The sequence below is a fragment of the Centruroides vittatus genome, unplaced genomic scaffold (genome assembly GCF_030686945.1).
Source record: "Centruroides vittatus isolate TY-2023 unplaced genomic scaffold, ASM3068694v2 contig_301, whole genome shotgun sequence".
NCBI lineage: Eukaryota > Metazoa > Arthropoda > Arachnida > Scorpiones > Buthidae > Centruroides > Centruroides vittatus.
This window is the reverse complement of record NW_027121927.1, coordinates 308050-334059: the sequence shown is the minus strand read 5'-3', so window position 1 is coordinate 334059 and position 26010 is coordinate 308050. Positions and strand designations below refer to the sequence as shown.

At 38.4% G+C, this 26010-nt stretch overlaps 1 protein-coding gene across 1 annotated transcript in view; it reads right to left on the bottom strand.

Annotated features, from left to right (window-relative positions):
* LOC136972708 (voltage-dependent calcium channel subunit alpha-2/delta-3-like) overlaps positions 1 to 25515 on the bottom strand; it is a 185847-nt gene extending 160332 nt beyond the window's left edge. Inside the window, exons 1-14 of the mRNA XM_067267315.1 lie at positions 25305 to 25515; positions 23064 to 23145; positions 22879 to 22989; positions 22444 to 22503; positions 21890 to 22103; positions 21436 to 21567; positions 21313 to 21370; positions 19061 to 19211; positions 18925 to 18999; positions 18771 to 18860; positions 17626 to 17739; positions 17469 to 17547; positions 14176 to 14225; positions 7226 to 7309 (exon numbers count right to left, since the gene is read on the bottom strand). Of these exons, the coding sequence (XP_067123416.1) occupies positions 7226 to 7309; positions 14176 to 14225; positions 17469 to 17547; positions 17626 to 17739; positions 18771 to 18860; positions 18925 to 18999; positions 19061 to 19211; positions 21313 to 21370; positions 21436 to 21567; positions 21890 to 22103; positions 22444 to 22503; positions 22879 to 22989; positions 23064 to 23145; positions 25305 to 25435 (1431 nt within the window). The 5' untranslated portion in view covers positions 25436 to 25515. The remainder of the gene's footprint in view (positions 1 to 7225; positions 7310 to 14175; positions 14226 to 17468; positions 17548 to 17625; positions 17740 to 18770; positions 18861 to 18924; positions 19000 to 19060; positions 19212 to 21312; positions 21371 to 21435; positions 21568 to 21889; positions 22104 to 22443; positions 22504 to 22878; positions 22990 to 23063; positions 23146 to 25304) is intronic.
* Between the last annotated feature and the right edge of the window lie 495 nt (positions 25516 to 26010).

Sequence of the window (26010 nt, the reverse complement as noted above, 5' to 3'; positions counted from 1 at the left end):
ATCAGTTTCTTTAATTGTGATGTCTTCGTGGTTATTTAGACCTTTTAATGTATATTTTATTTTGTAATCTTTATAAAAACATCAACTGAAGAGGGACTCCAAAAGCCCGAAATGTATTATATACGATTTAGATTCAATCATTGTGAAATTTCTTTATTCTTTTTTAAACCTAGATATAAAATAAACTAAACTAAATTTTTGGTAATATCACATTCACTGGTGCGATAAGCCCTGAAATTTAAACAACTTGTTTGATTATCACAAAAAATTTTAAAAAATACAGTTAATTAAATTGATGATTACCTCATGAATGGAAATGGGAATTAAATTCTTATAGTTTGCTAAACAATGCTGTGGATATTATAGAAACTCTAACAAAATAGAAACTCTAACAAAATAGAAAGGCTGAGTACTCGATTAAGCAAGTAATAATAATTAAATTAATACGTAATTCTTATAGTTTGCTAAACAATACTATGGATATAATTCCTTGCTATTTCAAATACTATGGGTTTACACGTTGCACAATAAAGCGTCTTTAATACAGCTTGATAAGCAATCCAATGACAACCCGTTTCATTTGAAACGGGCTTGATAAGCAAGCTTGTTGGCTTGCTTTCAAACTATATTAAAGCGTTTTACCAGGCAATGTGATCTATATTTTGAAACATACGGTTTCCTATATTAAATTCAAAATTAAATCACAAGTTAAAGTCAAATTTTTTGCATATTTCTTTTTGCAAATTAAAGTAGACGTAATTTGTTTAAATAATTTATTTTACTGTTTCAAATGAAATACAATAATATATAAACATTCACAAAATCCCGAGTACTTGCAAACCATTCGGTTCATCATCATCAGGGAAATTTTTAGAATGTTGATTTCATGAAAAATTGTTCGAATGTAATATCTTGTTAACGTCTCTTCTGAAATCCCCCTCGACGAATCGAATAGTTTTGAAAGTATTCGGGATTTTGTGAACATTTTACTTTTTAATGCCCTCCAAGAAAATACTGAAATAAAATATTTTGAGGGACTACAGCAGTCGTGATCAATCCGCGGTCTGCGAGATCGTAATATGCGGCCTCAAGGGCTTTGGCAACGTAATTTTATTTTCCTGTTTTCTGCTACATTGTGCAACACTAATCAAGTTTATTTTTGTGACGAAAAACAAACTAAACGTGACCAGTAAAACAACGAGAATAAAACTAAGTACAGCCCTATTACTAGTTTGCATACCATTAACATATATTATTTTAGTACTTTATGTACTAAAAGTTTAGGAATATGCTAGCTCAGTCTTCAACTCCGCAAGAAAAAGGATGCTCATCACTGATTTACAAGATGTTAAATAAAAGAAATATTAAAAATTTGGGTATGTATTTTTATAATTTCCTGTACTACGCTGAGTACTCGATTAAACAAGTAATAATAATTAAATTAATACGTAAGGCTGTTGTTTTATACGGGGAGATTTTGTTTGTAGGAGGTAATTTCTTGTTCTTCAAACGTTATTTGATATAAAACATTATTATATTTTAAGAAAATAATAACTAAAACTTAAATCAAGCCAAAACTATTAGTCAACAGTAACTGAAATATCGATGTCCAAAACAAAATAATAATTAAAATTAAAAAGAAAAAAACAAATAAAATAGCACTATAATTAATCATACATATGTATACTTTGCTGAAAACATTAGTTATTCGAACATCGTTAAATACCCCAGCTCTAGGAACCATACAGATTTTTATTGATATTCGAGGCTAGTCTCATTGTTAAGGCGGATTCAGACTATGTTAGTTCGTACCTGCAGTACCATAGCAACAAAACGTGGACAACGAACTGGAGGGACGACTCGGTTACGTTTATCTAGTCAGACTTTTTTAACGGAACGATGACCATCTCGAAGAAACCAATCAATCGTTAAAGATGTAACTTATGTAAGAACATCATAACTAATGAGAGACGTTCTTTTATGTTTACTTAACACGTGAGATCTTTTAATATCAATAGTATCTTGAAATTAAAAAAAAAAAAAAAAACGAGAATTTAAGAAAATAGAAAATGACGATTTCAACCAAATTCTAATAAGGAGATACGGCATCATATGTGACAGTGTATCTCACTGGTCAAGATTTATGCCGTTTGAGAACTGATCAGCTTAATGTTTTGCCGTTCTTCTTTTGAGTCACGATCGGATGATTTCAACTGACAAGATGGTTCAGATAGTCCCAGTGTGAATATACGTTTATCGAATGCTGCTCACACTGCTAGTTTTCCCACTGACTGTGCGCTTGAAATCTGCATGCAAGACATGCGGCTATTGAAGATTAGCTCTATATTTCATACGCACGATATCTAATGGTCAGTTTTCGGTGTATTCAATATGATTAATTAAAATTTTCAATCAATAAAGTTTAACATTTAGGAAGTATAGGCTTAGCCTTAAAAGTCTCTTAGGTACTGATTAACACAGAATCATCCCAAAGAAAACATCGATGAGGATGTTACATCAACCCTGATGTAAATATGTAGTTCCCTATACTCTGACCTTGAATGACACAGAAAAAGCAACGAAAGATAATAACAAACCGTCAAAACTTCGAAAAATTCTCTCAGAAAATAAGAATGCTTACCCGACTTTCACAGTATAAAAGTGCTTGAAAAGTGCTTGCACAGTATAAAAGGCTTGGCGCCGTTTTAGAGTGAAAACGAAAATAAAGTTCTTTGTTGCAAATTGTGTTCTCTATACTGTTACGATTACAAAACGCAGGTAATAATATTGGCCTGTAATTGCCGACATATGTTTTCGAAATGGCAATTATTTCATCATCTTCAAATCATTTTTTTCTAATAGAACAAATTTCCGTTATAATAGTTATGTTACATAATGTATTCTTATATTAGACATATATAGTATTTGCGCTGATAAAATAATTTATGATATATAAAACAAAAAAATACAAACCAACAAGCAATAATTTAAGATACACAAAAATAGCAAAAACTATTCCCTTATAGCCTATATTTATAACAGCTTCATTGGGATACATACTTAGTAAAATAATTATACAATTTATAAATAAAATGTTACATCTACTTTATGAAACAATACAAAAACTACAACTCAAACGTCGTTTAAAGTCTATTTCTAATATCATTAACAGATAATATCCAAGTCATTTTCAAAATTGCAAAGATACCCTTTAAACCAAATAAAACATTTGTTTAATCTAATTTACATAAAGCATCCCTTGACGGCAACCGGAAAATTTGAAAGCATTGAAATGGCAATTAAAATAGCACAACACCGTTGACAGGAAATTAATCCAAACTTGATGATATCCATAATCAGAAATGGCTGACTCAGCGGTAAAAATGTTCTATTTAAAAAAGTATTAAATAGAGGGAATATTGTTCGAAGTAAAATGAAGCGAAGAGCAACTCGGATATTGCTTGACGAACGTGGCAAAATCAAAGCCTTTACTGGATACGGGTGAAAAAGAACAATTCAAAGCCAGGAACTGGGAATTAGGAGTAATATTAAAAGGTGTATATTTTAATTTATTATAAATCTTATAGAATTGGATAAATTTCATCACGGATAAAATAGAAGCGACTCGACGAACGTTCTGCAAATTTCGTAAATTTCCAAAACATTTTATGGTCCTATGCTAAATGGTTTATAGCCGGCATAAAATAGTTATAATAGGATCCAATTTCTAGAATTTTTCTTCTTTCTTTTTATTTTATTTATTTATTTATTGGACAACTCGATGATTATATATTATAGATCCTTAGAATTTCATGATTGTTGTCGTCGCTTCCTTTGTCTTCTCGTATTATTTCTCAATCGTTTCAAATGTAATACGAACCATCGTTTAGAAGAAGTATCATTTTTTTTGTATTTTAAAAAGCATTTATAGTCCGAGAAGAGACTTTCGTAAATGACATTGATTTCTCGTCGAACAGGAAGAAATGAATCGAACAAAAAAAAAGTCAAGTCTTTAGAACATATGTAGGAAGAAAATGAACTCCTATTGATTCTACGACACGTCGGGATACTAATAAATGTAGGGGTTTTTTTTCATCATAACGTATGGTTATTGAATAATATACATAAAAGTATAGAATGGTCAGATGGGAGATGTTAGCGAAATTTTTTTCGCTAACATCAATTTCTGCTGTTTATCTCTTGATAAAAACTAACCTAACGAGTAAGAAGTAGCTTATTATTTCTGGTTAGAAACGAAGTAACCTGCTAAAAAATTTTTAAAATATTAGCCAAATTTGTTTTTTGCATTTGAACGGTTAGTTATCTTAATGTTCATTTTAATTTTTATTTTAGAGATAATCTTTATTTTTTTATTCATGTTTTAGTAAAAGTGATTAAGATTAAATGCTGATTACTTCTGATGATAGTTTAAAAGAAAAATATTACATCCTAAATAATCAATAAAATGATTCAGTATTTATGCAAAAAATAAACTTTGAATCTTAGTTCTTCAAACGAAACGGTTTAAACATTTCAAACGTGACATCATAGGATTAACAAGCAGAGACAACCAATACATATTATTATACAAGTCGCAATCTTTCCACGCGGAGCGAAACTTACAAACGGAAATAAAAGCTTCTATGGTTTTTGAATAAAGTGAAACATAAAAAGAAAAACTTTTTACAATAACTCGATTATGTTTTAATTCAAATGAGAGATAAATTATTCATTGAGATTCGATATTTTTATTCTAAAAATTCGGATTTTAAAGAGTCAAAAATGAGACTTGGAAAAGTATTAAATTAGCAGTAGCGTGTAATATTATCGATAGAACTTTCATCCGTTTTCATTTTAAAAATTCGATTGCTATATATATATTGTAAGGCAGAAAATGATAAATTTCAGTTCCTTTATCAAATGTTTAGGAATTCAATAAAATGCAAATATTTGTATTTTATTAAAGCGATAAGTAAGAAAACCTAACGGGGATAGTAAAGTTATATATTAATCTCGGTTAATGTATAACGGCTTTTAGATCAATTGATAAAAACCTTTTGCGTAAGTAAAATGAAGAAAATATTACAGTATTCGACCGTCTCCTTACTTCACAATTTAATCTCGAGTAACTCGTTATTGTAGTATTTCCCAGAATAAGAATGAAGCCTTTGTGGTGGATCTTGAATGTGTATCACTCCGCAGCCTTGGCTAAGCAACAAAGACAGAATAACAATTAATAGAATAAAAACTTCAAATATTACGTCATATCACATTGTTGTTTTTTTATAATCTCTACTTTATCTTAGATATGTTTCTAAACAGATTATAACAGTTTTAAAATATCTTATTATTTTTTAATATATGTACAGTACTGTACTAAAATTATGTTTTCTTTTGTAATGAACACGGAATTATTTTCCTTCGCGTATGTAAGCTAATGAACGTAACTCCACTCTTATTCTGGGAAAGACTATAATTGAAGGTAACAAAAAAATTGCCTATTAATTGAAATGATTAAGGAGAGACGATGTTAATCTACTGCATTATTCTATTCATATTTGTTTAAGGATTCTATAAATTTTTACTTTAACATTTTAGTATTAGATCCAAACACAAATAACCAAATAAAGACTGTAAAACTACAGTTTTTCTTATTGTTATTCTGAAGATGGCTCTTTTTTTGACCAATGGGCATCATCATGTAACTTGAGTAAATATAAATAGGTCTAAATAAATATAGATATAAACATTTCAACGTTTAATTAAATTTTGTGTTGCGAGAAAAGTTTGTTTTCTTCTTTGTTCTATAAAAATGATATAATCTGAACTTACAATAAACTAAAAAAAAAGAAAGATTACTTGGTCATATTTTAAAAATACTTTTTGTGCATATAAAATGATAATTTTATAACGTTAAAAATTAACTATAAGCCCACTGTATTGTTTCAAGAGTTAGGCTAATAAGCGATTTTACTTAATTACAGATTCGTTTAAAATGTTTTAGCGATTCGGGTTATCAATTTACATAACTTCTTTTAATACACAAATGAGGACGAATGATAACACGTACTCGCATCCGATCGAAACATTAGGAACATCCCGTCCGTACATATCGATTTTAATCGTAATCATCCGCGCGTGGAAATTCGGAAGGAGAATATTCGTTACACGCTATCGAAATGTCATCCACAATCGACAAATAATGACGATGATGTGATTAACACGGAGTCTTCTTTTAAGACAAAAGTGCGTGACGGTTGAGAAGAATCGACTTTCGCGGTTGAAATTTCAAGCATTTGTGGTGAGAGGTTCGACGCCAAAGATGTAAATAACAGTAGGCGCGAAGCGAAGGAGATTTACGATTTCGAAAACGGAATAGAAATGGACGATTTAAAGGTGGAACGGAAAGAATTCCGTAGTGCTTTCTTTCTCGGACGTGGTCTTTCCGCGAAAACGTCCAAGTGCCATCGAATATTCCTAAATGCATCTTTATACAGAACCAATCGAGTTTGATCGGAAGACTGATTAATTAATTTTGTTCGGATCATAAAAATAATTATTAACTCGTCACACAATTATTTTAACGGCAATAAGTGTACTAAGGTGGTAATAATACGTAGGATCAAATCGGCATTCTGTTTTTGCAGGCTCATTTCTGACTGGGAAACTGGCAAAAATTGTTAGAAATAACTAAACTGTAAACTTTAAGTAGTCATATAACGTCGTAATAATGGGAAAAAAATGGGTCGAAGTGGCTCGCGCGTATTTAATAGTAGGCCTGTATAATTTATTTTAGGACGACAGTTATCGGCGACGCGAATAAATATACTTTTCCAATAAATACGGGATGGTTAACGGCGACTATGTTTGTGGAAAGAAGCTTTAAGTGAGCGACAGACACTAGAAACGAAAATAGCAGAATAATTCGTAAAAAATTTTTGAGTGACGGTCATAGGGATCATTTGGCGCGAGACGAAGTTCGAACTCACGTTGTGATATCGTCCGAGTTATCTTCCTCGGATGTTTTTCGTTTATGACGTCACGACAATTAATTTCTAGCAGAAAAAAAGCAAGCGCAGCAGCGGCAATTTCCGTTCATCTTTTAATAGCTCTGACCGTTCTTAGTCTGGTATCACCGACGACGGTGACACCAGACGTCGTCTATCAACGTGGTGGATCGACGGAACGATATTCACTAACGTAAGATAGATAAAGGTAGACTCACCGAGATATCGGCGTAGACGGAAGTCCAGATGGTGGTTCTGACGCCGGACAGCACTATCGGGCGGCTCATGACCGGAATGTATTTCTGAAAGCACAAAAATGCAATCGTTAGAATAATGACCCGGATCGAAATTCCATCGGCCGATTCCTTCTACGTCTTCCGGATTTATCTCGTCCTTAGTTTGATCCGAATACGAATGGGAAAAGATTAGAGTCAGATGTGACCATTTAGTCAAAAGTCATTTCGTAAGCGCAAACTTTTACGTCGGATTCTTTTTCTCTCCGATTGTAAAAGTTCCTAAGACAAACGACAATTTCATCAATTTATTTAAAGGAGAGGAGAAAATCTTATAACATATTCGCTAACATCCACTAAATATCGACGTTCGGATTCGATTAGCGACGAGATGGGCGGGAGCGATAGGGTCTGATTCTACGAGATTAATTCCTAGTTTCTAAACGTTGTTAATAAATTCGTTTAAAGTTGATCGACGATTATATTTCAAAGTGGCTCTCCAATGATAAGAAGAAAGAAATATCTCAATGAAAAATGCTAAGAGGAGTTTCATTATTCCATTCGGAAATAATTTCATATTTTGGAATTTTTCGCTTCTTTTCAAGTAACTCCAAAAACTGAAATATTTTCTTTTTTTTTTTTTTAAATTCGGAACATTTGCCTAGTGAATTTCCTATGTACACGTTGCGAGAGAATTGGAAACTATAATTTTGGTGTTTTTATTGGCAAAGACTGGACAGAACCGTCAAAGTTTTAATATAGCCTAAATTACGATGCGATAGATTCACATTTATCGATGCCTAATCTCGTCTCGTTGAAGGAAGAAATATTAAATTAATATATTAAAGGTGAGTTAACAAGACTTGAATAAATAGATATAAGAACGTTACACCCCATCGGGTTAATCGTACTTAGTGTCTCAGAACGGTCGTAGTTTATTAACGCGAATTTTTACCACATCCAATCGAATTATTGGCCAAATGTTTTAATAGTAGTCGATCATTGTTCTAAGTTGTTCAGACAAGAAAATCATTGTCGACTTCGTTCGAAAGTAACCGTTTACACCATTCGTCGCCTTTTTTTTTTTTTTTTTTTTTTTGCATTTTGTCGAAAGTGGCGTTCTAACCACCAGAAGGCGCGGAAGCATTAACAGCGTCACTATCGAGCCAATTTCTAGATATTATTCGGTGGCGTGACCGGAAGTTCCCGAGAAAAGTTATCATTAAAATATTTTATTATTGTTTAAGGGTGTTCATATCAATATTCCCGTTAAAAAGTCATCCACCTGACGATTCTCGACGTTCGAAAATACTAGGGACTACAGAAGCCTAATAATGGCGTTAGAAACCTGATTTCTGTTCCGAAAGTTCCTACAAATAAAGCAACATTCAACGGAAACGTCGTTACACAGCTGGAGGATGAGCGATGTTCTGTCAGCCACTAGGGTTGCCAACTTTCAGAGTAACAAATTTCGAACACAATGTAAAAAAAAAAAAAAAAAAAAAAAACTTGAAAAACGTGTTGAGAAAAAGAAGACGTACAGTACAATCTTGGGAACGTTTCCTCCTTACGTTGATAATTATGGTGAGACAACCGGATGGTCGAAGCGGTTAATGTGTCAGCCTACCACTCTGGAGAACAAATCCGAGCGGGTCGAAAAATTACGGGAACTTTTCATGGACGGTCCGTCATGAAAAGTTCCCGGAGTTTTTCAAATTCTTTGTCCATCTTAAATACACATCTGAAAAACTTTAAAATAATAACTGAAATTTCGTAGTTCGAAAAATTCTGAACGGTGAGCAACCCTATCGGTCACGCCAAGTAGGTTAATGGCGTTTGCACGTAACACAAGCAGGGAAGTATACGCATTTGATAAGCGGTTTTTATCGAACCGTTACAAAAAGTAATGGTCAGTGGCGTAACTGGTACGACGGCTGCGACAACGTCGTCTTGTGTAATTTGGTCGGCACGCAAATCAAACAACAAACAGAAAAAGTAAAATTGTAGGAAGGAATGTTAGGTTTAGGAGTACAAACGTTCTCGATTAGCTCAATTAACTTTGGTTAACAAATATGTAATTTTGACACTACCATCATTATTTGGTGGCCGACACGCTTAAGGCGTCTACCACTCTGGGAAACTCAGGATTGTATTCGTACGTGCAACTCCCATGAATTTTTTTAAGGGCGTTCTGCCCGGATACATCGAGCATTCCATCGTCAGCCTGTAGCCCTAGATGAACTAAAGTGGTTCCAGAAAACCCACTATGGGTCTAGAAAAAGATCCTCTTTGGGCCTTTTAGTGCTAAAAAAAATTATCAATCAGGAGGACGGAACTTAATTACTATTAAAAGTAAAAATCCAGCAATGAGTTGCTTAACTTTTCCGGCAACATTTGGTGGCGCCATCTGTTACGATATTTTATTTAAAAGAACTTTTTAATATTAATTATTATAAAATGGCAAAAATAACTTAATTTTGTGGATAGGGATCAGTTTATAAAAAAAATTGTAAATTCTAATAGCGAGTAAAATCGTCAAGTCAGACACGACCCCTTTTATCTGCACACCTTTCCTCTCGATCTTTAACCACCAAAATTTAATAGCATAAATCCCCCTAATACACAAACGACCCTGCAAATTTTCAGAAATTTCCGACAATAAGCGTAGGAGTTATTAAGCTTCAAACAGGTGAACAAAATCGTGCCCCAAACACTAACATCTATACATACAGAAAAAAAACGAAATGCATTTTTTGCATTTCTCGACGTTTCGAGGTGCTCAGAAACCAAAAATGTAAAAATCTTGGAGAATCATTATTTGATAGATCGCCTTACTATCCCTCTTATATATAACAGCCGAGAAACGAAACGACGATTTTAGTTTGGTTTTACTCGTATACGACAACGAGACATTTGCGCGATCTGCCAAGAGGGAAATACCTTCCGGGAGGTCTTTTATGGGAAACTGGCCTTTATTTACGTGTTACTAACGGAAGATAACCCGGAAAACTGCACATGGCCAGCCCGTTGGCGAAGCGTGAACCCACGACCACCAGTACCAGTGTTCAGTGGTGTTATTCAGTCAGCCACTGGTGAGCACGCAAAGAGGGTCTTTCTACTTTTCGCTTTATCGAAGAGCGAATAGAATGCACTTAAAAACTCGACAATTATTATTAATACAGTAGATACATTCTTCCTCAGAGAGAGTTATACTGCATAGGTATACGTATCATCGTAAGACTTCAATTTGTTTTCTCCAAATATATTGTATTTTTAGCTAATTGTGAAAATGAATAACATCAAAATTTTCTGTTCTTCAATTATTTTTCTTTCGACGTGTAAAGGATTATTTCACTTAACTTAAATCTGCAAATTGATCGTGCAAACTAGAAGCCAAAAGGACTTTGTAGCTATGCTTTTCAGAAACCTTTCCAAAAAAATCAACGCTATTTACGTTAGCTGAATTTAATATTCGTCCTATTTCAATACATTTTCGTTGTTATAGTTTTCATGTCACATTTTACTTAATTATGATTTTTAATTCTTTTTATATTTTTCTGTGTGGAGTTCGAAAATTCTTACAGATGCATGTAACTTGGAATAGATTTTTGTCTAATTGTTCGATATTTTAAAAAATAGTCTTCTATTCTTTGTTTGCATCCAAATTCTTTTTATTTGTAGTGATTATGTATTAAATGGGTGTTTCACTTTATTTTATAGCAGCTTATATTATGAGACGAATAATTTTTTTAATATACAGTATATAGTATTATCAATTTCTTCATTTCTGTAACGTATTGAGATTAATAAATAATTCTCGAGGTTTAAAAGGGCGTAGAAAATTATTTTGTAAACAGTTGCAGTTGATTTAGAATGTACTGTACTTAAATGTTTTTCCTGATAGTATTATTCCGTAATTCAATTTTGGTTGTACAGGTAGACGCAGCTTAACGACGGACCACATATAGACGTAAAACAATTCCTTAAGATTATAATGAAGCCACCAGTACCTTTTACTTTCCTGGCTCTCTTATATTAATATATAACAGAGGGAAATTATGGCGATCGGTCAAATAATTTTTACGGTTTTGGACTCAGGGCACCTAGAAACGTCGAGAATATGCAGAATAATTTGGGAGGTTTTTTTCTGTATATATGTACAGTATGTTTATATGTGGGGGAGCACAATTTTGTTTACCTTCGTTGAAGCTTAATAACTCCTGTACTTTTTGTCGAAATTTTCTTAAATTTTGTAGGAAGGTTTGTTTACTAGGGGGATTGATGCTATTAAATTTTGGTGATTAAAGGTCGACGGGGTGGGGGAAAAGGGGGTCGTGTGTCATATCTCTAGTCGATATAACCCATCTCTACCCTTAATTTTAAGTTTTTTTGCCATTTTATAACAATTAAAAATATTAAAAGTTCTTTTTAATAAAATATCGTAATAGATGGCGCAACCAAATGTTGGCGGGAAAGTTAAGCAACTGGTTGCTGAATTTTTTAAAATTAGATCCGAAAACGTATATAAAGGTAGAAATTTTCGACTCGTAAATTAAAATGTGATTGGTGTCAGAAATTAATAGACGTATTAAGGCATTCCAAAATATTTTGATATTTTCACAAACCTAAACTTATAGGAAATATCACCAAAAGAGTATGATAACTGTATTACGAATTTAATAAACACTTGTAAGATGACATCAATGTTAATATTTTTAAGGAAGAATTAACACAGTTTATACAATTTAGAAAAAAAAGAAAAGAAAATATAAATTCTGTTTATGTATAAACTGATTCATATTTTATACTTTTCCTAATGTCCACATTAGGAAAAGTATAACTTTAAAAATATATTTGTCAATTCCTGTTTTTAACGCATCATTAGAGCGACCATTCAATGTCCTTAAAATAATTAAAAATTATATTAGAAATTACGTTATTTGGCAATATTATACATCGAATGACATTTCAAACAGGCTGATTACAACAAACTGATTGACAATTTCTCAGTTCAAAAAGCACGAAAAGTAAAATGTAATAAATTTTATTTATTCATACCCGTAATCCGTCTTGCAATTTTTCTTTAAATTTTCGTTGTAATTACGATTTTATTTTTATTACTATTATGTTTTTTTAAATTTGTTGTTTTGTTAAGAAGTGTGTGTGGTGTGTGTGTGTGTGTGTCTGTGTGTGTTTTAATCTATAAAAAGTTGTTTCCTCTTTGTTTTATTAAATGACTATTTTGTAACTACATATTATTCTAATTCTTGTTTAATTAATCTAGTTTAATATTTGTTGCAATAAAAATACATACTAATTCAATTAAGTGTATCATTCATGAATTTTTCTTGTGGATTACATTTAATTGTTCATAAATGTCATATATCTAATTCTGTTTTTAATGAAATTTTATCTATAATTGATGTTAGTTTTCTTTTTGCAAGGCAGTGTTGAATCAAAAAGGACACCGAGGATCCCTCCAAAAATTCCAGAAGAACAATGTCTGAAGTCAATACTAAACAGGAGACCTCCTAATTTAAATTCGCCCGGGACGCATGAATTTATACAGTGGCTTGTTATACCATATAAATTTGTCGAGTTCGCTTAAAAACATATTTCTCAGAATTTATTCCCGCCATTAAGCGGCGCATACTTGCATTATTGTTTTTTAAAACCTTTTGATGATATTTTTATCTGTATATTCTGTTAATGTATAATTAATTTCTTTACACTTTTCAATACTGATTCCCAGGTTTTCTATTTCAGGTAACCATGTTACTTTGTCGTCTGTGATTAATCTTAAATATTTTGTTTTACTTTTTCTTTTTAATTATCCAAAGCGCGCGTAGCAATTCAATTCCATTTACGAGAGTAAGCAAACACGTCACTCAATTTTCACTGGACATTCCTGAAGTTTAAATAATCTAACGTGACGATAGAGTCTACATTTCAGATTAACAGCCCCGTATAAGTTTGTATATTCGTAAACATGGCCGGCTGGAAATTAATGAACAAGCTCAAAAACTTTTTACATACGAACTGAATTGAGTTGTTCTAAAGCAATGTTTAAGGAAATCGAGTTTTAAAAATCAGCCACTAAAGCAGTTATCATTGCTTCTATTTTGAAACGCTAAATAATTAAACTTCAGATTTAAACATGGATCTCGCTCAGCTCAATTTGCAGGCGTCGGAAGCAATGAATGCGATTCTAATTGACTTAAATTTTACATTTCAAAATCAAAATGAACACAAGAAAACGCAACTTGCGTGTTAATAGATAAAATTTTTAAACCTGAAAAATCCCGAAACATTGAATATAGAAATCCAATAACTTTGCTTATAGGCCTATTTATTTCGTCGAAATTTTTAAACTTAATGACATTAGGTCTAATTTTGGGAGGTAGGTCTATTAAACGAAAGGAACGTTGACGTTAATCGGGATTACACTATGTACAGTACAGTACAATAGAATAAAGTAATGGTAACCGTTAATCGAGTTTCTTTGAAGAGTTCAATTTCTGCAGGGGACATGAAAAACTGGTGATAGTAACCGATAGTTGACGCTAAATGGGGTTAACGCTAACGACAATCAACCGTATTTACTTTTTAATGACTGTCATATCGTTAACTGCATTTAACAAACTACTTGTCTTCTAGTGTAAGCGTCGATTCAAACCTTCGATCGTTGGGCTCCTCGGTTAGAAAAAGGACCGAGGTTAGGGGTAATTTTCCGCTCTTAGATCGTTTTTCCTTGGATCCGGATTAAAGAATCTCCGTCACTTTTTATAAAAATTTATCGGGGGCTATTTTTTGTTCCGAGAATATCGGATTACGCGCAGTAAAGAACGTCGCTCCGTCGTAATATACGAGAAAAGAATAAATCGGCCATCCGAGATGTCGAATTTGACTAGGAAATAGGGACGATGCGTTCCCACCTGAACTTGTTCTCTGACTTCCGCTAGAGTCGTCACGTGAGTGTAGTAGCCTGAAAAAGCAATCCACAATTAGAAGATTTATTCGAACATTAATGTCTTAATATCAGTAGTAATAACGCGAATCGCACCGTTTGAAATTACCAACGTCAAATTTAAAGATTCGGGTAAAAGCCATACGAGTAGGCTTTTGTATAGAGAGTAAATTGAAGGTCGGAAATTTTAGTATAACGGCCCCGTGTGTTAGAAGTAAAAGTGTCCTGTTTAGTAATATTACGGACCGAATTGAAAATACGGTTAAAGAATAAGGCGAGTTAAGAGTAGGATAAAAGGTAAGAAAGAATTGACAGCCAAACTGCTTCGTCAAAATCTTTCGGAGCTCTACTCGTCTGGCGAGAACGAAATAAATTTCCTTCCGCCTTCTTGCACGTCGAGTGGAACGTCCAACCTGATGCCTTTTCTAAGTTTGGAAGAATGAATCGGAAAAAGTTTAGTAAAGTAAATGGGAACATCTCGTTCCGGCATTTACCGCGACGGCCTCCCACCGCGGCGATGACGAAGGCAGACGTGTAAACGAAAAGAGTTTTTCTCTGGGGCGGGAAGACCGAGTAAACTACCAAATTTTCGTCTCCCCGTCACCTTCTACATGTAATTTACGGGTCCGTCCTAAATTTCATGTAAAAGGTGACGGAGAGACGGAAAAGTTCCGTTCGCACCTTATAGATCGAATTTCAGGCGAAGCAGACGGACGGTCTGCAACTCCCATCGATTCGGCTCTCGTCCTTCTTAAGTCCAAATCCGTAACTACAATATCTTTCCTGTCGTCGTCCTTTCGTCAATTCCCTCAAGTAACGTTGGCAGCGAATCCCGCCTGCGGTTCCTTTTTTATTACGATTAATTAAAATAATTAATTAGGTACGAATGAAACAAAGTGGAATGGGAGTAGCGTTGCTTTCTCAAGATCAGAAAGACCTTCCAATAACAAATGGAAACTGTCCGGTCGCCACTATTTTCGATAGAACTGACCGAGATTAAACCGGTGACGATAACAAAATGCGCACGTTTTAAAAACTTCGGTTTGTTACGAGTGGGAAATATTTCGCTTCCTTACGTTTCCGAACTCTCCGTCCGACCACCGTCCTCAATTAACGGTTCTTTAATCCGATAGGCAATCGGTCTTTCTCATACCCGGACGACTTAAGAAACCGAACACCTTTCAGTCCTTAATCCATTCTCTTCAGTCGGTAAGTAATTAGCGAGTCGGACGGGCCGAATATCCATCCTCTCGTCACCCCACTTGAGTGTCTATTACGCGGTCGCCTCGGAGACCTTACTTTAGTCTCTGAGTCTCTCCAACGTGGAAAAGGTCGACGGTCAAGCTCTAAACGAGTTGCTTTATCGGAGACCGACGACAAAATCCGAGCGGGAAGAACTTACCTGCCTATTAAACCGATGCCAAAGTCCGGCCTTCAACTTACGACCGATTAAAGTGTCAGCCGCCGACGTTTTCCTCCACCTCGACAGTCTTTAAAAGGTGACGAGGTAAAAGGAAAAAAGCCGTGTCGTAACGCGAGGAATCCACTTTACTGGCGACCAAATAAAATGTTTGTTACAAATTCGAAACTTTTGGAATAATCGCTGACACTTTCCGGTTGATTAAATGTAAAAGAATGAGAGAAAATAGGTGTTTTTATTATTATTAGCGCTTTTATTTAACTCGCTTTGTATCGTGTTCTGAAATCTTGCAACTGAAATTCATCCACTTCTAATTAAGATAGATGATCGAAACTTTGAGGATGCACCTCTCAGATAGAAATGCATTTTAACGTTTTAGAGGAGCGGCCCATCTCGAAACCCGATAAACATAACCAAATATAGAATTTAATCATGACGTGTAAATGCACTATAGTGATACCATGCATCATATAAGTTACATTCCCCAATCTCGAAAATCGTGGCCAATAAACTCTTTCTTTCTATTAAACAACTAAAACTTTTAACAAACTTTTGGTTGTTTACTAGAAAGAAAAGCGTCACTCCACTCGTATTGAAAGAACACGACGGAAAACAAGTTCCAATGGAAAACGACGGGTTCAGAGATGGAAAGAAAGAGAAGACCATCGACCGAAGAAAGGCCTTCTCCTCCTTTTCGTAAAGGACGATGAATTTTTCGATGAAGGAAGAGGTTTCGGCAAAGAGTAAAATTAGGACGGGGACGGAATGTCGTTATCGACAGTCCCAAAGCATAATTATTTTCGGAGTAATGTTTAAATGATGGTAATTTGGTCTGTTGGACCTCAAGAAAAGCATGAAGGCGCCGGATGAAGCCTCCGACCCTTTACTCGGGCTCTAGAAGGCGAGAAGGACCGAAATCTAGTCATGTTTTTAGTTTCAAGCCTTAGAAGAATGCCCGACAGGAGTGTCGTCGACATTTCCATTAGATTCCTTGGTAAATACATATCTTGACAGACACCAAAATTATGTTAGGAAAATGCAGTTTAAAAAATGTGATTAAGTCATTACCGTACTTAATCACGAAAACTAAAAAAGATTAATGCAAAAGAAAGAAAGAAAAATTTCAGCAATTTTATAATGGCTTATTTGTCTAACAACCCTTTCGAAACTTTTGTGTTGGTCTCCTGTCGCCCTTAACGAAATTTTTTGTAGGAATCCACCGGATTCTCCTTCCACCTTCATTTTGCCCCTCTGTCGCATCTAATCCCAGTTTTCTAGGCATTACTTTTTCGAGAAACACCGATTTAACGCTAATTTCCATCCCGGTTCGACCGATGTCCGGCGCGCTTTTTCCACTTAAAACGAGTCATAATTGTCGGAACGAGAGTGAACGCAATTCTATCATTCTCGTACTGTACGTATTTTATGGTTACTCCGCCATTTTAGTCTTTTTGTCTCTACTCTTAATTGTCTCGTTTTTAATGGAAAATCCCCTCCCTGTCGTAATTTTTTAAAGAGCAGCCAGAAAGTCTTTCCTACTTTTCCCTGTTTTCTATCGTTCTATTTACATTTAATAACAGACGAAGGGTTATCTAAAGTTGGTTTCTTTCACGTATAATCCTTTCCGTATCTTTTTTTATTGTTTCTTCTTTCCCACTCCGCAGAATTTCCCTTATTTAAAGTAAATTCCTTCGTCGAAGCTAACTCCGACCACAGAAGTTCCTTTACCAGATTCGGCCGCCGTTATTTAATTGTTAGGCTATTTACCCTACACCCCGCGAGATGTCCGAACGGAAACGACGCGTCGGTTTCCGGGCGGGGTCGAGAGGGGTAGAACTCACCTCTATTGTCGCAGGCCATGAAGTTGACTTCCCGAATGTCGGTGACTTCTCGACCGATGAGATAGGTGAAGACGCGAACCTGCGGACGGAAGCGATTAAGATAAGGAGGAGAGAAAAAGGAAAAGAGCGAGAGCGAGAAGAGATAAGAGGCTCTTACGGGAATGTTGGGATGGTTGTATCTCTCGAAGATCTCCTTGTAAGTGTACGGAGCTCCGTCGGTGATCAGCATGATGGCCTGGTTACACTGACTCCCTTCTCCGCTCCTGTTATACTGCAGAAAAAAATAAAGTCAGCAGCATGCGTGTTTTCGCTCGTAGAGAACTGGAACCGACGTCTCGGAAAACTTCTCCAAGTGGTGGAAGAACGTTGTCGGAAATAATACTCGGTCCGTAAAGATGAATTTAAACTATCAGAGGTCGTCGTTACCCCTTTGGCACTTCCGAGACGCCAGGCGAACGTATAATGAAGAGTGAGTAGAAAAGGAGGAAGAGAATGGGTGGCTGCGAATTCTTCGAAGACGACCACTATCGGAAACTCCTGTTTTTCTGGAAAATGCCTTATCTGGTTAGAAATCGAGGTTCTCCCAGTCCGACTTTCCTACAGGCCAAATGCACGCCACTTGATGGGCGAAAGCGCAAACGTTTCATGCCATAATCTAAGTTTTACGACGTCACGAAAAATACCTCAAAACATCGTCGTCGGCAGTATTTTTACAGCGATTTATATAAGACTGGGCAGAAAAGCTACTTCCGCCTATCCCCAGAAAGCTACGTGAACGTCCGATATTGACATGTAAAAAGAAATTGAAAGTGTCGAATTAGAATTCGATTCAATCCGTTACTATTTTCTCCTTACGTTTCAATGTCGCTAATTTTGTCGTTTAATCACAGATTCTTCAATCAGACTCGATTGATTATATATAAAGAAGGGCTTAGAAAATTTCGGCGTCATTCATACGTTCCTCGGGGAAAACTCCGAGAGGGAGAGAGCCACGGAATGTTTTCCCTTCCACCCTTAAATCCACCCGTTTCTCTTCCGTTCCCGAAAAATGTCGACCTCCTCCCGTCTAACGTTATTTATTGAATACATCTTCGGTATCGAACGCGCCATCCAACCATAAAAACTTAAAATTGTGTGAGTGAGTTGTCTGTACTCAGTAGACAGCGCGCTCACGAAACTGTTCCTGCCACGAATGAATCCGAGACTTCGGTCAGACGAAGAAACGAAAATAGAAGGAAATCCCTTCGTTACGGTTTCCGGAACGACGGGATTCTGGGAGAAGAAAAGAAGAAGAGCGCTCACCTTCTGCAGCAATTCGAAAGCAGTGATGAGAGCCAGACTGAAATTAGCGATGTTAACCGTTTCCGGGTTCTTCAGATGTTCCTTGAATTCCTATCGAAAGACAAAAGGTCAGCCTCGGATGTCGGGATCTCCGGTTCGAGGTAGTGACACTCACCCGGATGTTGAAGTCGGTTGCCTGGACCAGGGTGTCCTTGGTGCAGGGAACCATATATTGAATGCCGTCAGAAAACTGAAAGAGACGGAGATGAGTAGAAGTGGAACAAGAATAGGAATTCGGATGGGATACTTACCCTAATTACGGTGAAATAGTCGTTTTCGGTCAAGGTGTCGAGGATGGTCAGGACCACGTTGCGGGCGATTTCTTTTCTCAAACCCAACATGGACCCGCTTCCGTCCAGCAACACCACGACGTCTTTGGGAGAGGCGGCCGCTTGGATAAACCTGTAAGATTTCCAACGCATCATCAGTCTGGCAAAAAGCGGGAAACACTGTCTTTCGCTCACTCATTCGATCGGAGAGGGAAGAAAACTTCCTCCGACTTCCGAAAATTTCTTAAATCGGCATCGAAGAGCGTGACGACCGCAACAGAGTTCGCTCCGAAGCCAAAGAGTTTCTCCGAAAGTGGGTGAGAGGTGAGACCGATCGAAAATCGAAAGAGAAGAGCGGAACGGCGGAAGAGAGGGAAGGAGAATTTCGATTATTGCCGAGCGGCGGAAAAGTTGGAAATTATCGAGAGACGAAAAATCCTATTATAAAGTGCGAAAGAATTCGAATTTTTGCCGTCGAAAGAAGACGAGAAAGTGGACGCTCTCTGTCGAATTATGCGCGAAATAATAGAAGATGCAAAATTTTCCCGGGGGCAATCGATATACAGTATTTGACTTTCAATACGAGAAGAACGCGATGTCTGTCCGTTTCATCAAAGTTTGATAGAAGGTAACGATGGACGGCCTCCAATCTCTCACACTCAGCTGTTCTTCTCACTACAAAACTTTTTCCGTTCTGTAAACAAACACATTTAGGTCGCAGTTAGGTCGTTTCCGACTTCGTCCATCGCCAAGATTCAGACGCACATTTACAATATGGCGCGAGCGGAACAGATCACGTTCGTTCCGCGAGCGCATTTTTTTTTTCTTTTGAAAAGGCGGAAGGCACGAGGATCAAGCGAGCCTTTCGCTCAGATTCTTGGCTTCTCAGAGACGTCCTCATTCCGGAAGTCGGCCGTCGTCGGCTTCCTGCGGAATGTGACAGAAAGGAGGCACAGGAAGAGGAGAATGTCGTAGAAGAAAAGAAAAGAATAAAAAGAGTGCTTCGGGATAAGTGACGAGATGGAGTTTTCCCTTATCGTTTTTGACTATTTCATGAAAACGGAAAATACGGAACGATTTATTACAGGGACGAAGAAAGAGCTTGTCGAGGAAAAGAAGCTGCCGATTTTCGCCTCCTCCTCTGGCGGAAGATCAAAAGGTATCCGAGTTAATTTGCCTTCATCCCGTTTACTAAAGACTACAAAGATCGGTAAATAATTGCGAGTCTATTTTATTAGGCGAAATAGGAGAAAGCGCAAAGAGCAGGACTGGTGACTTCAACGACGAAACTAGAAAGTGACCGGTTATTTTCTTTATAATACATTATTGTACGGAGAACGGTACACGTCTAGTCGAGTAAAAAAGAATTCTCCCTTTTCGACGTAGTCTACTGAACCTCATTCATTAAATTTGTACGGTTCTTGGGATCTTTCTTCACTTAATTCCTTTCTTTTTTCTCCAGAAATCTGCTTTGTCGCATTGTTCTATAACGGAATTCTACGTTAAGAAGGAAAGAGTAATCCGGGAACAGTCCTTTCGGTAAGAGTTGAGAGTGCTGGATTGGTAGAAGGGAAATCATTCTACTATTTCAGCGACCAACGCTTTAGAAAGTGGTTGGGAATTTCTTATCTTCCCAAACGCAAAGTCGGTTAGGTCCAGGAAGCTTCCAACCAAACGAAACCAATTCGTCCTTTCTAGTATAATTCCTTATTTGAGTGTTTAAAAATACAACGATCATGAGGATATATTCGTTACTAAATTAAGGCTACACCGTTTGATACTTTCAGCCAATGCCACCACCCTAAATAAGGGAATAGAAATAATGATACGAATCTACCCTTGTGGGGTTCAAAGGTGGACGGATAAAACGTTTTTAACGTCCCGTTTCGACCGCAGAGAATTTCTAGAAAGAGGATCGAAACGGAGCCCGAAGGCGCGGGTTCGGGCCTTAATTTAACGTTACTGTTGTTAAATTGCGTATAACTCCTTTCGGGCTTTTACAAAACGTTTATCTCCTTTAGTTATTTCCGAATTCACGTTAATTAGGTGTAAAGAACGGACCGACTTAAAGACGGAAGCTTCGGATCCTTCAACTTAACTAAAGAACTTTAATAAATTGACCTTTCTTCCGCAAAAAATCGTCATTCAGAAACGAAGAGGAATCACCCCTTCCCTATCAGATTTCAGAACTTTTCAAGTATTTACAAAGAGAAGAAAGTAAAAGAAATACTCACCAGCGTCTCATGCGGCAGTCGTACATATCGGTCTTCTCTCCGTTTCGCCACTGCATGGCTGAATTACAATGCTTTCATTAGAGAAATATAAAGGAAACTAAGAAAAAGGGAGGAAGAACCTACCGGGATATATACGGAGGAATCCGGTGCTGCTTCCGAAATATTGCCAAGAGAGGAAAGGATCCACCGCCAGGTTGTTCTTGAAAGTGCTAGTGATGGCGTCTGACCATTTGATTCCGTCCACGATGGCGGGAGCTGCACGAAAAATCCCGGTCGTTAATTCTTTTAAGGTCCGACTCGTACCTTCCGATTTAAATAAAGCAAACGAGAAAGCTCTTCTCCAATCCTTCTCTCTCCAAGGAAAAAAACAAAAAAGTAAGCGTTTCCGCTCCGAGTGTCTCTGACGGATGGTCGACGTCCCGGAAGAATTGACGTATTAAGCCAGAGACGTTGTCGAGAAACGGCCGTCGTATCTCCCCACCCCTTATATCCGGCGGCCGACGATGGGGAAGAAAGGGCGCGCATTTCTTTCGGCCGAAAGCATTTAAAGAATTAGGAAGAAATGAAAAAGACTCACCTTTATGGTAGACGTTGGTGGGAACGTGAATACTACTATACGTCAAGTTAATGGGCCAGTCGAAAGTCCTTTTTCTTTCCAGTTCCAAAAACTGGTATTTTTCTTTGCTTTCTTCATCGTCGTCCTCTTCTTCCTCCTCCTCCTCTTCCTCCTCCTCTTCTTTAGATATCTTTTCTCTCGGATCCCTTATCTTCTTGGCGTTGTAATATTTGAACTGAAACCAGACAGAAAGCGTCAACCTTCCAATTCTATCATTCGTCCTTCATCTACCGAATTGCCAAAGTTTTCTTTCTATTTTTAAATAGTGGCATTTACCACTAATAGGAAACGCGGGATTCGCAAAGACCAAAGGAAAGGGTGCCGCCTATCTTTTTGAGCCTTCATCGACTCAAGTTTCCGGCCAAAACTTCTACTGATCGGCAGAAAATCAGTGTTTTAAAGGGAAAGAGGTGAACTTAAATTCAAGCGGGTGCGGTCCGCAGGCATTCCACGCTTCCCTGATTCGGCTCCCTTCCCAAAAATTTTTCGGTTTTTCGAAAAAGAAGAAAAATTACTTTTACGGGTTTATCCGGGTCGTGCTTGAGAGCTTCGGCTTCCGCTGCATCGGCCGCTTTCTGAAAAAGAGAGAAAATATGATTAGCAAAGAAAGATAAAGGTGGAACGCGTCGCGTCCGGTAAAGGATGGAAGCCAACGTACTGTACCGGAATTCCGATCTTTCCGCTTCCCCGAAGACTGATTTACGCCCTTCTCTAGCGTTTTAATAAAGGAGTTTTCCGGGTTATTAAAAGAACGCCAGACGTTTCCCAGAGCGCGCGTCGACGCGTAGGAAGGCGGAAAGAAGAGGCGAAACCGGCGGATTAAGGGGGAGAAACGAGTAAATAATAAGGCGAACGAAAGTGGTTATGACTTTATTAAAGCGCGACGTTTAATTAAGAAAGGATAATTAAATTGGGTTTTTGAGGGTCGATTAAATTGTCGTCGGCCTTACTTCGACGATGCGGAGTTTCCAGTTTAGCATGTTCTGGATGCTGGTCCTCATCTCCTTAAACATCTCGTCGGTGACGATCGGACTCACTTTTGGATTCATGCCGGTAAATTGCTGTAGATAGAAAAGAACGCATCTTTATTTTCCTCGAAAAAACTACTGAAAAATAGATATTAGAAAGTTCTCACCTCTCTCAGCTTCCTCAGGGAGACGGCTTTGGCGCTGCCGTCGAAAATGTCGCTTCCGAACTTTAAAGCCCAGTTTTCTACCCTGAAAGCATACAAAACATAACGTCAGATGCATTCCTGGACAAAATCGGGAAAAGAGGCGCGAGACAAGTGGACTCTTGTCCGCTTTTCCTTCCAGCGGGAAAACCATCCCTTAACTTTTTATTTGGTTAATTCCAGAAAAGGGGAAACAAATAAGAATTAAGGATGCCAAATCTCGCAAACGGAAAACTTCAAGTTCTGGAAAGCGAAAAATTCTCTTTTCTGAAGTTTAATTCAATTGACAGGAAAACGCGGACTAGTCGCGTGGCCATGTCCGCGTAAAGTTTTCGGCGCGCGGCGAAGCGGCCGGAAAAGGCGCGGTCCGGAATTCGATCGGAAGTTTCGCTTCGTCGTTTTGTCCCCCGCTCGTCCGCACGAGCGGAAAACGGTCGACCTCCGACGTGACCGGAACTGGAAAGCGTTTTTCGGTCCGATCGATGGCCGTCGTTAGCCAAATCCGCCGACGCGCGTTTCTCCTGGTCGATACTAATGACGGACGCATCCGCGGGGAAGACCCGAGAAAAGCTAAGAGCGGGGCCTGGATGAGACTAGGAAAAAGTTGCCTCTAGTCTACCTGCGGAAACTCGGTCTGGCCGAAGGAAGGCGAAGACACATTGAGTCGACGTTGTCCCACCAAAAATTACAACGATTCGAATGAACAAATCAAAGAAATGAAAGGGTGACAGAGACAACGAAAAGGAAAGACCCATTTTTCTCTTCTAGAGCCAAGCGCTTCTTCTTTCAATCGGAGTCAGCACGAACATTTTTTTAAGACCCGGGACGGATTGACGTAAAAACACCGAAGCGGAACTCGCTCTTTTCCGAACCACTCCCGTACGGGAGGTTTTCCCGCCGAGAAATCGGCCTTCCGGAGAAGAAGCTTTTACCGGCGCCAACGACAAATACATCCGACTCGTTCTTTACGAAAAACAGAAAAAGAGGGTGTCGTCGGGTGCCAAGTGGGTCGTCGGGTCGCTCGAAAACTTGGCGCGGGTCCCGGCCCCTCTCCTCCCTCCGAGTCCGCGTCGGGATGGCTAAAATCTGTACTTTTCCCTCCGTTATTTTCTTCCATTTTTTCTGATTTCTTTTAGAAACTCGATATTATTTATCGGAAGATTCGAAAGGAAATAGTCAGCAGTTTGGGACGAAAGATCCGACCGATAGAAGAGGTGAGAGAAAGAAAGTGGTTTTCTCCCTCCGGGCCGACTCGACCAGTCTTTTTATCTCTCAACTTCCCAAAGGAAAAAAGGCGCCCCTTAACTCGGTGGAACGCTTCTTCCGTTGATTGGTCAATTATTAACGACTCCTTTCCGATTCTCTTTCCTCTTTGCTCGTTTCTTTACAGCCGGCGAAGAAGAAAAAAAACATCCACCCTCGACCGAACGTGACACGTGTCCCGACTTTCATGGAAATTGTTCGACAAAATCAATTGTGCTATTAAAGCAGTTCGTTTACGCATTGGAGTGGATTAGAAAGCGGGACAATCGCTTTCTCCTTTCGTGTATTGTTATGAAAACAACTTAATTATTTCCGAAACAAATATTCTTCTACGGGCCAAACCGTGTTTCCTGCGCTACTGCTTTTTCCGTTTTCTTCCAAATGTACGGTACAATCGAATTACTTCGAATTACTACGGTAAATGTCGCGCCGAAAGAGAGAATTGGTCGAATAGGGGAGGAGAAACGCGACTTTTCTCTTTGTTAAGTAAAATATAGGGCGTCGTTCCTTCTCGGATCGTACTTCCACTATTTTCAAAAACTTCCGGTAGGCGCTCACCTCCCGCCGTAGTCGAGCCTTCGCAGACGCCACGCGGCGTTCCACGCGTCGTCCGAGACCAGGACCGGAGATCCTGGCACCATCGAAAACGGCAAGGGAAAGTTCCGGAAAAGTGGCCGGACCTCCGAAGACGAAAATGGCTTTTGTCTTCTTTCCCTTCGCGGCTCAGCGCATCCCCCGACGCCGGAAGAAGCGGTCCGGACGGAACCGGCGCCGGACCGCGGCCGCGGTCTACGGTGCCCGGGCCGGCGCGCCGACCGGTGGCCGGAAGAGAGAGAGCGCACGCGCCTCCTCCGACAGCGCGCTTCCGGAGAAGAGAAATTTCCCAAAAGGCCGAGCGGAAGCGGCGGCCGGCCGAGAAAAGAAGAAGCCGGAAGTACTTACACGGTCTGGTAGTCGTCCACGTCGTCGACGGGAGAAGGGGCGACGACCGCCGTCAGGGTCGCCCATAGCAGGGTCCGGAAGAGACGGGTGGGCCGGCGGGCACCGGGACGACTCTCCACTTCCCGACTCATGGCCGAATCCGCCGACGTCGACTCGCGTACGAAAGACGTGTCGACGGACGACGCCGCGCGCGCGCCGTTACGGCCGGCGCCACTCCCGCTCCCATTGGCCGGACGGAGGTCACGCGCGCCGGCAACCGATCGAAGGAGCGTCCGCCGTCCTCATTGGTGGAAGCCGAGCGGCGCGGCGAAAAGCCGCCGGCGCCGTTCGACGGCGGAGAGAAAACTTCCGGTCGAAAAGAATCCTCGGCGAGAGGGGATGAGACTACCTCGAGTCGGAAGAGGACTCGATCCTCTTCCGGGAAAGGGGAATAAAACGCCGTTAACGACCGGAAGAGGATAAATTTGGAAGACGTCTCGAATGTCGGAAAGAAAAATCGGCGATTTTTCTAGAGTTGGTTGCCAAATTTCCCACTTTCGCGAATATTTTTGCCGGTAGAATGTCGACCGACGATGTGCACACGGGTTTTGGGTATTTAATTTCTCCCGTTTGGGAAGAATTAAAAAATCGAAATAAAACAGTATATTGCTGATATTTATTTTGTAATCGTTTAGCACTTCCTTAGTAAATTGCGTTATATTTCTCT